We start from the raw sequence: 14,764 nt of genomic DNA, 5'->3' as shown, positions 1-14,764 counted from the left end.
GATGTTTTTAAAACACTATCAAGAGTTTTGGATTTGGATCTAGAACCTCACTTGCTTACGGCAATTTTTGGGACTATCCCATCGGCAGCAGGAAATATTCCTGTTTCTGCTCAACGTATGATAACCTTTTGGACCTTACTGGCTAGGAAAGGAAGGAATCTAATCCACCTACGGTCTTTTATTGGCTCTCCTCCATCATGTCCTGTTTAAGTTTAGAGAAAATAAGAAGCCGGATATTTGATACATCCTTTAAATTTGATCAAAATTTGGTGACCTTTTATCCAATATTTTCATTTAATTTAATTTATTACTCTTTCAAGTTTATTTTCTAGGTTTTAGATTTGATCAGAAAGTTTTTCTCTCTTATTTTTTTGGTTGTATCCTCAAAATGGACTGCCCAGTCCCCTTTTTTTTTGTTTTGTTTGTTCTGTTTTTTTTTATATAGTGTAGTGGGTTTTTTTTCTATTTAAAACCCAATGTTTTTTTTCCTTTCTCCTTTTAACTGGTAAGAGGAGAATTGTTATTTTCTTTTTTTTAATTATATATTTTATACTAGTTAAACTATCTATGATTTTGACAGTGTCTATTTTAATCTTGGTTACAGATATATATATTTGAACTAATTCTCCTCTTGATTGTATTTGATTGTATCTATGTTTTTTTAAATCAATAAAAGGATTGATAAAGAAAGAAAGAAAGAAAAAACTTACCCCTGACATCACCTCTGTACCTACTCCCCAGCACCTTAAACCTGTGTCCTCTTGTGGCAACCATTTCAGCCCTGGAAAAAAGCCTCTGACCATCCACACGACCAACACCTCTCATCATCTTATACACCTCTATCAGGTCACCTCTCATCCTCCATCACTCCAAGGAGTAAAGGCCGAGTTCACTCAACCTGTTTTCATAAGGCATGCTCCCCAATCCAGGCATCATAAGTTGGGAGAATCAAGTTGGTCAAGGCAATCTTGAGGAGGACCATAGAATGCATAGATTTAGCTTTCTTGAATAGCATGTTACTGAACCCACAAGGGAATGTGCTGTCTTGGATCAGGTCCTGTGCGATGTGACAGGTACAATTAGCGATCTTGTAGTTAGAGATCCTCTTGGAAAGAGTGATCACAGTATGATTGAGTTTCTCATACAACTGGACGGTGCAATAGTGTGATCTAAAACCAGTGTATTATGCCTAAACAAGGGAGACTACAATGGGATGAGGGAAGAGTTGGATAGGGTAGACAGGGAACACAGGCTATAAGGTGGAAGGCTTTCAAAGAGATTTTTCACAGTGCTCAACAAAAGTATGATTCAGTTAAAAACAAGGACAGTAAGGGTGGAGAGAACCAGCCATAGATAACTAAGAAAGTAAAGGAAGGATCTAACTAAAAGCTCGTGTGTACAAAGTTGCCAAGAGTAGTGGAAAACTGGAAGAGTTGGAAAAACTTTAAAAAGCAATAAAGAAAGGGAAGCTAGTTTATGAAAAAAACTCACACAAATATAAAAACAGATTGTAAAAGTTTTTATAATTATATAGAACAGAAAAGGGTGGCTAAAGTGAAAGTAAGGCACTTGGAGGACAAGAAGAGGTAATTATATTGGATAATGGGGAAATAGCCGAGGCTTTGAATGACTACTTTGTGTTGGTCTTCATGGTGGAGGACACATCTAGCGTGCCAAAGAGAAATGATATGGATGTGATGGGAGGTGAGGACCTCAGTACAATAGCTATCACTTGTGGGCCTAAGGACAGATGAGTCCCCTGGTCCTGATGGAATGCATCCCAGGGTATTGAAAGAAATGGGAGAGGTTATAGTAGAGGCTTTAGTTTTAACTTACCAAAATTCTCTGAACTTTGGACAAGTCCTGATGGATTGGAAGAAAAGGAATGTCATGCCACTGTTCAAAAAACGATCTAGGTAAAAGGCAGATAACTATAGGCCAGTTAGTTTAACATCTGTAGTTGGGAAAATGCTTGAAGCTATCATTAAAGAAGAAATAGTGAGGCATCTGGAAAGAAGTGGATCCATCAGGTAGACACAGCATGGATCCAGCAAAGGCAGGTGCTGTTTGGACAAACTTACTGGAGTTCTTTAAGGATATAACGAACGCAGTGGAAAGTGGGGAACAGATGGACATTATTTACTTGGATTTCCAGAAGGCATTCGAAAGTTGCCACATAAAAAAGTATATCCATAAGATAAGGATGCATAGAGCAGGGGGTGATGTATTAGCATGGATAGAGGATTAGTTAACCAGTAGAAAGCAGAGGGCTGGGATACATGGGTGTTTCTCTTGTTGGCAATCAGTGGTGAGTGGTGTGCTGCAGGGGCTGGTGTTGGGCCTGCAGTTGTTCATGATGTACATTAATGATCTGGAAGAGGGGACTGAGTATAGTGTATTTAAGTTTGCTGTGACACTAAATTGAGTGGAAAGCAAATTGTGCAGAAAATACGGCAAGTCTGCAGAGAGATATAGATAGGTTAAGTGAGTGGACAAGGGTCTGGCAGTGGAGTACAGTGTTGGTAAATGTGAGGTGATCCACTTTGGAAGGAAAATGGAAAATAAGACTGTATGAATAGTATAAGATTGCAGTATGCAAGAGGGACTTGGAAGTGCTTGTGCATGAATCACAAAAGATTGGTTTGCCGGTGCAGCTGGTTATCAAGAAGGCAAATAGAATGTTGGCCTTCATTGCTAGAGGATCAAATTTAGAAACATAGAAAATAGGTGCAGGAGTAGGCCATTCGGCCCTTGGAGCCTGCACCGCCATTCAGTAGGATCATGGCTGATCATCCAACTCAGAACCCTGTCTCTCCATACTCCCGATCCCTTTATCCACAAGGGCCATATCTAACTCCCTGTTAAATATAGCCAATGAACTGGCCTCAACGGTTTCCTGTGGCAGAGAATTCCAGAGATGCACCACTCTGTGTGTCCTGACGAAGGGTCTCGGCCTGAAACGTCGACTGTACCTCTTCCTAGAGATGCTGCCTGGCCTGCTGAGTTCACCAGCAACTTTGATGTGTGTTACTGTCTGTGTGAAGAAGTTTTTCCTCATCTCGGTCCTAAAAGCCTTTCCCCTTTATCCTCAAACTGTGACCCCTCGTTCTGGACTTCCCCAACATCGGCAACAATCTTCCTACATCTAGCCTGTCCAATCCCTTCAGAATTTTATACATTTCAATATGATCCCCCCTCAATCTTCTAAATTCCAGAGAGTATAAGCCTAGTCGATCCAGTCTTTCATCATATGAAAGTCCTGCCATCCCAGGAATCAATCTGGTGAACCTTCTTTGTACTCCCTCTATGGCAAGAATGTCTTTCCTCAGATTAAGGGACCAAAACTGCACACAATACTCTAGGTATGGTCTCACCAAGGCCTTGTACAACTGCAGTAGTACCTCCCTGCTCCTGTACTCAAATCCTCTTGCTATCTTGCTAAATTTAAGAGCAGGGAGGTTATAATGCAACTGTACATGGTACTGGTGGATCCACATCTGGAGTACTGTGTGCAGTTCTGGTCTCCTTACTTGAGGAAGGATCTACTATCTTTGTGGAGGCGGTGCACAGGAGGTTCCAGAGATGAGGGGGTTAGACTTTAAGGAGAGTTTGAGTTGCATGGGACTGTGCTCACTGGAGTTTAGAAGAGTGAGAGGGGATCTTATAAAAACACACAAAGTTATGAAAGGGATAGATAAGGTAGAGGCAAGAAGGTTATTTCCATTGATAAGTGAGACCAGAACTGGGAGACATAGCCTCAAGATTCAGGGGCATAAATTTAGGATGGAGATGAGGAGGAACTGCTTTTCCCAAAGAGTGGTGAATCTCTGAAATTCTCTGGTCAATGAAGCAGTGGAGGCTACCTCAGTAAATGTATTTAAGATGAGGTTGGATAGATTTTTGATGAGTAGGGAAATTACGGGTTATGGGGAAAATGTAGATAGGTGGAGATATGTCCATGGCTAGATCAGCCATGATCTTATTGAATGGCAGAGCAGGCTTGATGGGCCAATTGGCCTACTCTGGCTCCTATTTCTTAAATTCTTAGATTAGGAGTAAGGGCAAAGAAATGGCTTATGGAAAATTGTGTCAGGAAGTGTATGGTCATGCACTTTAGTAGAAGAAACGAAAGGGTTGACTATTTTCTAAATGAAGAGACAATACAAAAATCTGAGGCACAAAAGGATTTGGGAGTCCTAGTGCAGAATTCCCTATAGGTTAATCTGGTGAGGAACGCATATGCAATGTTAGCATTCATTTCAAAAATATTAGAATATAAAAGCAAGGATGTAATTTTAGACTTTATAAATCACTGGTGTGGCCTCACTTGGAGTATTGTGAGCAGTTTGGCCCCATTATGTTAGAAAGTACGTGCTGAAGGTGGAGAGAGTTCAAATGAGGCTCTCAAAAATGATTCCAGGACTAAACAGTTTGTCATATGAAGAGCATCTGATGGCTCTGGGCCTGTATTCACTGGAATTCAGAAGAATGAAGGGTGACCTCATTGAAGCCTATCGAATGGTGAAAGACCTTGATAGAGTGGATGTGGAGAGGATGTTTCCTATGATGGGAGTTTTAAGACCAGGGAACACAGCCTCAGAATAGAGGGGCATCCTTTTAGAACGGAGATGAGGAGGAATTTCTTTAGACAGAGTGGTATATCTGTGGAATTCTTTGCCACAAGCAGCTGTGGAGGGCTTAATGTTTAAGGCAGAGTTTGATAGATTCTAGATTGGTCAGGGCATGAAGAGATTCAGGGTGAAGGCAGGAGATTGGAGCAGAGAGGAAAATGGATCAGCCATAATGAAATGGCAGAGTAGACTCGATGAGCCAAATGGCCTAATTCTCCTATATCTTATGGTCTTATCAAGTGCCAAACACATCTGCCTCAAATATAGTTTAAGAAAATAAGGCTTAAGAAGCAGAGTCCATGTTAAGTTCCTCAGCAATCTGTGTATAGTATTTGTTGACTGTAATTTTTTTAACCCGTTCTAAACACAAATTGTACCTGTTTTCTTAATATAGGAGATAGAACTCATCACCAAATTTCTACCAAATCTAATGGCATTTGTAGTAGATGATCACACTTTCAACGTGGATCAAAAACTACCGACTGAGGAGAAAGTTTCAAACTTGTACCCAGCAAGTCTTCCAGAATCCTTTATTAAGTATGTCTTTGTTATTCTCAACTTCATCTTCTGAAGTGCAGAAATATATGTTACATTTGGATAATATTGAACGTATTGCATATTATTTTATATACAAATTGGGAGTAGCAAAGATTTTAACTGTAATTCTGCATACCTATATATCTGTAGTAATATTTTACCTCCTTGCTTATTAAGAGTACTTACTCTACCTTAAATATACTTGTTTGCACAATCCTGTGAGTAAGAGTGTTTCAAAGGAGTTTAGAGGAATCAAAGGGTAATGATTCTGCTCACCAGGAGAAAAAATTCCAGATTATGTCTGTCTTAAATTGTTTTCAAAGTTTAGTTATAGATCCTACCTCAAAAGAAAATATTCTGTCTATTTTCACCCTCTCAAGATCCCTCAGTACCTTATGCGTTTCAATCAAATTGCTGAAATCCAGTAGTTACAAGCCAACCTGTTCTCATAAGTCAGTCCACTCATTCCAAGTGTCCTTGCTTAAATAAAAAAAAACTAATACTGTGTGGTATTCCAAATATAACTGAAGCATAAGTTCTCTGCTTTTGTACTCCATTCTCAATCAATAAATTATAGCATTCTGTTTGATAATTATTTGCTGTGCTTCATCCTAGCTCTTTACCAGTCATATATTAGGACACACAGATTCTTTTACATCTCAGGCCTTTATAATAACTCACCATTGAGATAATGATTTAAATGTTTCCTCCACTGGAATTTTACATTTTCCCACATGGTTCTCCATTTGCCAGATCTTTGCCATGCACAATAATATGATATGAATCCCTTTGTAAGCTTCTGTTCACATCTCTCTTTCCTGTCAGTCTATCATGAGCAAACACAGAAACCATGCCTTCAGTGTTTTCATCCAGATCAATTGTAAGTGGTAAAATTCCAGTGCCAAATTCTATTTGTAACAAAGTTTTCTTGGGTAGCAAAATACCAAAGAATTGGAATAGCTATTTGATCTCAAATTACAGAGTGAACAAAAAGGTAAATCAGATTTACTAGTAACAATTTTACACCTTAAGGAGTTAGGTCGGAGGGGGAAAGTGGCTGAAATCCCATAATAGTAAAGGATAGAAAATCTTTTAACACGAATTTTGGAGAAAACAAATTTAATATTCATAGCACTTAAAATTGTTTTCAGAAGGCCTTTGACAAGGTACCACATGTGAGACTCCTTAACAAGCTATAAGCCCATGGTATTACAGGAACGACTCTAGCATGGATAAAGCAGTGCCTGATTGGCAGGAGGCAAAGAGTGGGAATAAAGGGAGCCTATTCTGGCTTGCTGCCAGTGACTAATGGTGTTTTTTGTTGAAATATTTGCAGATCATATGAAGGTAGGTGGAGGGGCATGTAGCTTTGAGGAAGTAGAGATGGTACAGGAGGACTTAGCCAGATTAGGAGAATGGTTAAAGAACTGACAAGTGGAATACAGTCACACACGAGGAAATCTGCAGATGCTGGAATTTCAAGCAAACTCTTTGCCTCCTGCCAATCAGGCACTGCTTTATCCATGCTAGAGTCGTTCCTGTAATACCATGGGCTTATAGCTTGTTAAGGAGTCTCACATGTGGTACCTTGTCAAAGGCCTTCTGAAAATTCAAGCATAGAATATCAACCAATTTTCCTTTGTCTATCCTGCTTGTTATTTCTTCAAAGTATTCCAAAAGGTTTGTCACTCAAGATTTTTCCTTGAGGAAACCATGCTGACTATGGCGTATTTTATCATATGCCTCCAAGTACCCTGAGATGCTGGTGAACGCAGCAGGCCAGGCAGCATCTCTAGGAAGAGGTACAGTCGACGTTTCAGGCCGAGACCCTTCGTCAGGACTAACTGAAAGAAGAGATAGTAAGAGATTTGAAAGTGGGAGGGGAAGGGGGAGATCAGAAATGATAGGAGAAGACAGGAGGGGGAGGGATGAAGCTAAGAGCTGGACAGTTGATTGGCAAAAGGGATATGAGAGGATCATGGGACGGGAGGCTTAGGGAGAAAGAAAGGGGGAGGGGGGAAGCCCAGAGGATGGGCAAGGAGAATAGTGAGAGGGACAGAGGGAGAAAAAGAAAATATATATATAAAATAAATAACGAATGGGGTACGAGGGGGAGGTGGGATTGGCAAAAGGGATAAAGATGAAGCTACACTCAGGTTGGAGGAACAACACCTTATATTCCGTCTGGGTAGCCTCCAACCTGATGGCATGAACATTGACTTCTCTAACTTCTGTTAATGCCCCACCTCCCCATTGTACCCCATCCGTTATTTATTAATTATATAAAATATATATATATATACACACACACACACATTTTCTCTCTCTCCTTTTTCTCCCTCTGTCCCTCTCACTATACCCCTTGCCCATCCTCTGGGCTTCCCCCCTCCCCCTTTCTTTCTCCCTAGGCCTCTCGTCCCATGATCCTGTCATATCCCTTTTGCCAATCAACTGTCCAGCTCTTGGCTCTATCCCTCCCCCTCCTATCTTCTCCTATCATTTCGGATCTCCCCCTCCCTCTCCCACTTTCAAATCTCTTACTATCTCTTCTTTCAGTTAGTCCTGATGAAGGGTCTCAGCCCGAAACGTCGACTGTACCTCTTTCTAGAGATGCTGCCTGGCCTAGTGGAATACAGTGTTGGGGCATGCATGGTCATGCATGTAAGTAGAAGAAATGAAAGGGTTAACTATTTTCTAAATGGAGAGAAAATACAAAGAAACTGAGTGGCAAGGGGACTTGGGAGTCCTTGTGGAGGATTCCCTAAAGGTTAGTTTGCACATTGAGTCTGTGGTGTGGAAGGCAAATGCGATGATAGCATTCATTTCAAGAGGACTTGGATATAAAAGCAGGGATATAATGTTGAAACTTTATAGAGCACTGGTGAGGCCTCACTGGGAGCAGGATTGGGCCCCTTTTCTTTGAATGGATGTGCTGAAACTTGAAAGGGTTCAAAGGAAGTTCATGAAAATGATTCCAGGATTGAATGGCTTGTCATATGAAAAATGTTTGATGGTTCTGGACCTGTATTCACTCATTCAGAAGAATGAGGGGTGACCTCATTGAAACCTATTGAATGGTTGGAGAGTCTAAGACCAGAGGACACAGCTTCAGAGTAGAGGGGCGTCCTTTTAGAACGGAAATGAGGACGAATTTCTTCAGCCAGAGTGGTGAATTTGTAGAATTCTTTGTCACAGGCAGCTGTGGAGGCCAAGTCTTTATATATATTTAAGGCAGGGGTTGGTAGACTCTTGTTTGCTCAGGGGATGAAGGGACACAGGGAGAAGGCAGGAGACTGGGCCTGAGGAAAATTGGATCAGCCATGATGAAATCGAGCCGACTCGATGGGCCAAATAGCGTAATTTTGCTCCTATGTCTTATGGCCTTCTGGTCTTTTCATTCTTTTGGGGATATGGACCCTTCTGGCAATGTCAGCATTCATCCACTCTTCCCTAATTGCCCATGAGAAAAGGATGTTGAGCCACTGCCTTGAGTGGCTGCAGTTCTTCTGGTAAATATATTCCTGTATGCTGTTAGATAAGATGTTGCACGGTTTAGGGAGAGTGACCATGAAGGATTGCTGAGATATTTCCAGGTCAATATAAGGTGTTCCAATACACCTTCTGTTCTAGTTCTTGGTGGCAGAAGTTGGACATTGTACTATGTGTGGGTTTTGAGAAACCTGGGAGACTGGAGGTCTCCAAGATAAACACATCGCACCAGGTGCACCAAGTTGCAGCTCCTGAGAGAACGTATTAAGGAAATGAAGCTGCGACTTGACTTTCATCTCATACAAAGGTTGGGGGTGTTGTGGATAGTGTGGAGGGCTGTCAGAGGTTATAGCAGGACATTGATAGAATGCAAAACTGGGCTGAGAAGTGGCAGATGAAGTTCAATCCAGATAAGTGTGAAGTCGTTCATTTTGGTAGGTCAAATATGATGGCAGAATATAGTACTAATGGTAAGACACTTGGCTGTGTGGAGGATCAGAGGGATCTTGGGGTCCGAGTCCATAGGATGCTCAAAGCTGCTGCGCAGGTTGACTCTGTGGTTAAGAAGGCATTCAGTGTATTGGCCCTCATCAGTCGTGGAATTGAATTTAAGAGCCGGGAGGTTATATTGCAGTTATATAGGACCCTGGTCAGACCCCACTTAGAGTACTGTGTTCAGTTCTGGTCCCCTCACTACAGGAAGGATGTGGAAACCATAGAAAGGGTGTAGAGGAGATTTACAAGGATGTTGTTTGGATTGGGGAGTATGCCTTATGAAAACAGGTTGAGTGAACTCGGCCTTTTTTCCTTGGAGCAACAGAGGATGAGAGGTGATCTGGCAGAGATGTATAAGATGATGAGAAGCATTGATTGTGTGGATAGTCAGAGGCTTTTTCCCAGGGCTGAAATGGCTGCCACAAGATGGCACAGGTTTAAGGTGCTTGGGAGTAGGCACAGAGGAGATGTCAGGGATAAGATTTTTACGCAGAGGGTTTTGAGTGTGTGGAAGGGGCTGCTAGCAATGGTGGTAGAGGCAGATACGATAGGGTCTTTTAAGAGATATTTGGGTAGGTACATGAAGCTTAGAAAAATAGAGGGCTGTGGTAATTTAGTAATTTCTATGGTAGGGACATGTTCCGCACAACTTAGTGGGCTGAAGGGCCTGTACTGTGCTGTAGGTTTTCTATGTTTCAAACTAGTGTATGAGGAGGTGATAAACGGGAGTTACAGAAAGATAGTCACCCCTAACTTGCAGGACACAGGTAACTGTGTTACTATCAGGAGAAGGAGGGGAAATGAAATTAAATCATTAGAAAGGAGTGTCATAGGATTGGAACATGTTGCGTTATTGTGGATAGAGCTAAGAAATTGCAAGGGTAAAAGGACCCTAGTGGGAGTTGTATACAGACCCCCAAACGGCAGTAAGAATGTGGCCTACAAATTACAATGGGAGATTGAAAATGTATGCCAAAAGGGCGATGTTACAATAGTCATGGAGGATTTCAATATGCAATCAGATTGGAAAAATCATGTTGGTGTTGGATTCCAAGAGGGGGAATTTCTGGAGTGCCTACGAGTTGGCTTTTTAGAACAGCTCATGGTTGAGCCCACTAGGAGATCAGCTACCCTGGATTAGGTGTTGTGCAATGAACCAGAATTAATTAGCCTTCAGGGACAAGTGGTCATGATCATAATATGATCAAATTCACTCTGAAATTTGTGAAGGAGAAGCTTACGTCAGATATATCAATATTACAGTGGAGTAAGAGGACTTACAGAGGCCTGAGAGAGGAGTTGGCCAGAATTGATTGGAAAAGAACACTGGCAGGGATGATGGCGGGGCAGCAATGGCTGGAATTTCTGGAAGCAATTCAGAAGGCACAGCACATATCTATCCCAAAGAGGAAGGGAGTATTCTAAAGGCAAGATGGCACAACCGTGACTAACAAGAGAAGTCAAAGCCAACATAAAAGCCAAATATATAGCATATACGAGAGCAAAAATTAGTGGGAAGTCAGAGTATTGGGAAGCTCATAAAAACCAACAAAAGTCATGAAGGGATATGGGGAGAAGGTAAGAGATTGGGTCTGAGAGGAAAATTGGATCAGCCATGATAAAATGGAGACGACTTGGTGGGCCAAATGGCCGAATTCTGCTCCTGTATCTATGGTCTGATGGTCATATTTGAAGGTACTGTTAGAATAATCTAAATGATTAGCTTCATTAAATAATAATCATTGGTGCATATTGCCGAAAAGTTGATGGTTGCAGATGGGATACCAATCTAACAGGCTGCTTTATTCTAGATGGTTCTAAGCTGTACTTGTCAGGCAAGTGATGAATACTTCATCCTGCACCTGAATTATGTGCTGGAGGAAGTGAGAAGTATTTGGGAGTCAGTATCTGTAGAATATCCGTGCCTCTGGCCTGCTCATGTAGCTACAGTGTTCTTACATCTGATCCATTTGAGTCAAAGGACAAGTACTCCCAGGATGTTGATGGTGGGGAACCTGGCTGTAGTAACGCCATTGAATGTTGGGAGTTGAAGTTTAGTCTCTCTCTTTGGGGACTGATGTTATTGGGAACTGGTATAACATAAATAATTTCTTGCCTTTTATTGGTTCATGACTCACAGTTTTCTAGGTCGTACTGCATGCACACATACCCTGCTTCATTTTTGGAGGGAATCCTTCACTATCATCTTCTGATAAGGGAAATGATTATCTTGGTCTAGGGTACCCTCAATGATAAGTATACCGTTTTGGATACTGTTGTCGGGGATGACCTCCCGGGGAAATAGAAACATAGAAACATAGAAAATAGGTGCAGGAGTAGGCCATTCGGCCCTTCGAGCCTGCACCGCCATTTATTATGATCATGGCTGATCATCCAACTCAGAACCCCGCCCCAGCCTTCCCTCCATACCCCCTGACCCCCGTAGCCACAAGGGCCATATCTAACTCCCTCTTAAATATAGCCAATGAACTGGCCTCAACTGTTTTCTGTGGCAGAGAATTCCACAGATTCACCACTCTCTGTGTGAAGAAGTTTTTCCTAATCTCGGTCCTAAAAGGCTTCCCCTCTATCCTCAAACTGTGACCCCTCGTTCTGGACTTCCCCAACATCGGGAACAATCTTCCTGCATCTAGCCTGTCCAATCCCTTTAGGATCTTATACGTTTCAATCAGATCCCCCCTCAATCTTCTAAATTCCAACGAGTACAAGCCCAGTTCATCCAGTCTTTCTTCATATGAAAGTCCTGCCATCCCAGGAATCAATCTGGTGAACCTTCTTTGTACTCCCTCTATGGCAAGGATGTCTTTCCTCAGATTAGGGGACCAAAACTGCACACAATACTCCAGGTGTGGTCTCGCCAAGGCCTTGTACAACTGCAGTAGTACCTCCCTGCTCCTGTACTCGAATCCTCTCGCTATAAATGCCAGCATACCATTTGCCTTTTTCACCGCCTGCTGTACCTGCATGCCCACTTTCAATGACTGGTGTATAATGACACCCAGGTCTCGTTGCACCTCCCCTTTTCCTAATCGGCCACCATTCAGATAATAATCTGTTTTCCTATTTTTGCCACCAAAGTGGATAACTTCACATTTATCCACATTAAATTGCATCTGCCATGAATTTGCCCACTCACCCAACCTATCCAAGTCACCCTGCATCCTCTTAGCATCCTCCTCACAACTAACACTGCCACCCAGCTTCGTGTCATCCGCAAACTTGGAGATGCTGCATTTAATTCCCTCATCCAAGTCATTAATATATATTGTAAACAACTGGGGTCCCAGCACTGAGCCTTGAGGTACCCCACTAGTCACCGCCTGCCATTCTGAAAAGGTCCCGTTTATTCCCACTCTTTGCTTCCTGTCTGCTAACCAACTCTCCACCCACACCAATACCTTACCCCCAATACCGTGTGCTTTAAGTTTGCACACTAATCTCCTGTGTGGGACCTTGTCAAAAGCCTTCTGAAAATCCAAATATACCACATCCACTGGTTCTCCCCTATCCACTCTACTAGTTACATCCTCAAAAAATTCTATGAGATTCGTCAGACATGATTTTCCTTTCACAAATCCATGCTGACTTTGTCCGATCATTTCACCGCTTTCCAAATGTGCTGTTATCACATCCTTGATAACTGACTCCAGCAGTTTCCCCACCACCGACGTTAGGCTAACCGGTCTATAATTCCCCGGTTTCTCTCTCCCTCCTTTTTTAAAAAGTGGAGTTACATTAGCCACCCTCCAATCCTCAGGAACTAGTCCAGAATCTAACAAGTTTTGAAAATGTTACAAATGTTACAATCCCAGGGTTTATGATGAAGAAGAGAAAGAGGGTGCAGTGGGGGAGCAGTTGTGATAGGGGACTTTGTGGCAAAGTTTGCGGATAATACAAAGATAGATGGAGGGGTAGGTAGTGCTGAGGAAGCAATGCGATTCCAGTGGGACTTAGACAGATTGGAAGAATGGGCAAAAAGGTGGCAGGTGGAATACAGTGTTGGGAAAAGTACGATAATGCATTTTGGTAAAAGGAACAATAGTTCAGACTATTATCTAAATGGGGAGAAGGTTCAAACATCAGAGGTGCAGAGGGACTTAGGAATCCTTGTGCAATACTCCAGATGGTTAATTTATAGTTTGAATCTGTGGTAAAGAAGGCAAATGCAATGTTGGCATTTATTTCAAGAGGAATAGAAGATAAAAGCAAAGAGATAATGCAGAGGCTTTCTAAGACACTAGTCAGGTCACACTTGGAGTATTGTCAACAGTTTTGGGCCCCATATCTCAGAAAGGATATTTCGTTATTGGAGAGAGTCCAGAGGATGTTCACAAGGTTGATTCTGGGAATAAATGTTTCCCGTGGTGGCGATATCCAGAACCAGAGGGCACAGCCTCAAAGTTGAGGGGCAACCTTTTAGAACAGGGGTAAGGAGAAATTTTATTTTAGCCAGAGCTAGAGAGTAGTGAATCTGTGGAATGCTACGCCACAGACTGCAGTGGAAGTCAAGTCTGTGGGTATATTTAAAGCGGAAGTTGATAGTTTCTTGATTGGTTGGAGCATCAGAGAATATGGCAAGAAGGCAGGTGTATGGGGTTGAGTGAAATCCGGGATCAGCCATGACGGGCTGAATGGCCTAATTCTGCTCCTGTGTCTTCTGGTCTTATGGGACTGAGTAGTCAGAGGAACAGACTGGAGATTCTGTGGGTGTGAACAGGACACATGTATGGTATGTTGCCTCCCAGGTGCCACCCTCAGGGACGCCTTGGATTGCATCCACAACATTTTGGAGGGGGAGGGAGAGGGAGGGCAGTCAGATGTCGCTACATATTAGTACCAATGACATAGAAAGGGAAAACAAAGAGGTCCTGAAGAGGGAATTTAGAAAGCGAGCAGAAATACTGATTGTGGATGATTAGCCATGATCACAGTGAATGGCAGTGCTGGCTCGAAGGGCCGAATGGCCTACTCCTGCACCTATTGTCTATTGTCTGTTGTCTAAAGCTGAGAAGCAGAACCTCCAGGGTAGTAATTTCTGGATTGCTACTTGTGCCGTGCACCAGTGAGAGTAGAGATAGGATGATTTGGCTGAGAAGCTGGTACGGGGGGAGGCGGGGCAGGGCTTCAGGTTCTTGGATCATTGGGATATCTTTTTGGGGGAAGTATGACCTGTACAAAAGGGGCGGGTTGCACCTGAACCTGAAGGGGGCTAATTTTCTCATTGTAGAAACTCAGCAGGCCAGGCAGCATCTATGGAAAAAGTACTGTCAATGTTTCGGGCTGAAACCCTTTGGCAGGACTGGAGGAGAAAAGCTGAGGTGGGGAGGGGAGGAGAGGAGAGAAGACCTCCAGGTGATAGGTGAAACATGGAGGGGGAGGGATGAAGTAAAAAGCTGAGAAGTTGATTGGTGAGATGAGGTGAGAGAGGGAAAAGGGGATGTAAAATGGAGGGGGGTTGTTGAGGGGCATTACCAGAAGTTTGAGAAATCGATGTTCATGCCATCAGGTCAGAGGCTACCCAAACGGAATATAAGGTGTTGTTCCTCCAACCTAAGCGTGGCCTCATCACGACAGGGGAGGAGGCCACGGAT

General features: G+C 42.6%; 1 protein-coding gene across 2 annotated transcripts in view; it reads left to right on the top strand.

The window, feature by feature from the left end:
- Positions 1 to 14,764, top strand: part of nelfb (negative elongation factor complex member B) — a 122,048-nt gene that overhangs the window by 72,112 nt on the left and 35,172 nt on the right. For both annotated transcript variants that reach the window (XM_072239887.1, XM_072239889.1), the window contains exon 9: positions 5,026 to 5,168. In XM_072239887.1, the coding sequence (XP_072095988.1) occupies positions 5,026 to 5,168 (143 nt within the window). The remainder of the gene's footprint in view (positions 1 to 5,025; positions 5,169 to 14,764) is intronic.

The sequence above is a fragment of the Mobula birostris genome, chromosome 22 (genome assembly GCF_030028105.1).
Source record: "Mobula birostris isolate sMobBir1 chromosome 22, sMobBir1.hap1, whole genome shotgun sequence".
In the NCBI taxonomy this organism is placed as follows: domain Eukaryota; kingdom Metazoa; phylum Chordata; class Chondrichthyes; order Myliobatiformes; family Myliobatidae; genus Mobula; species Mobula birostris.
Note: the sequence above shows the minus strand (reverse complement) of the source record. Positions and strands in the feature narration are given on the sequence as shown.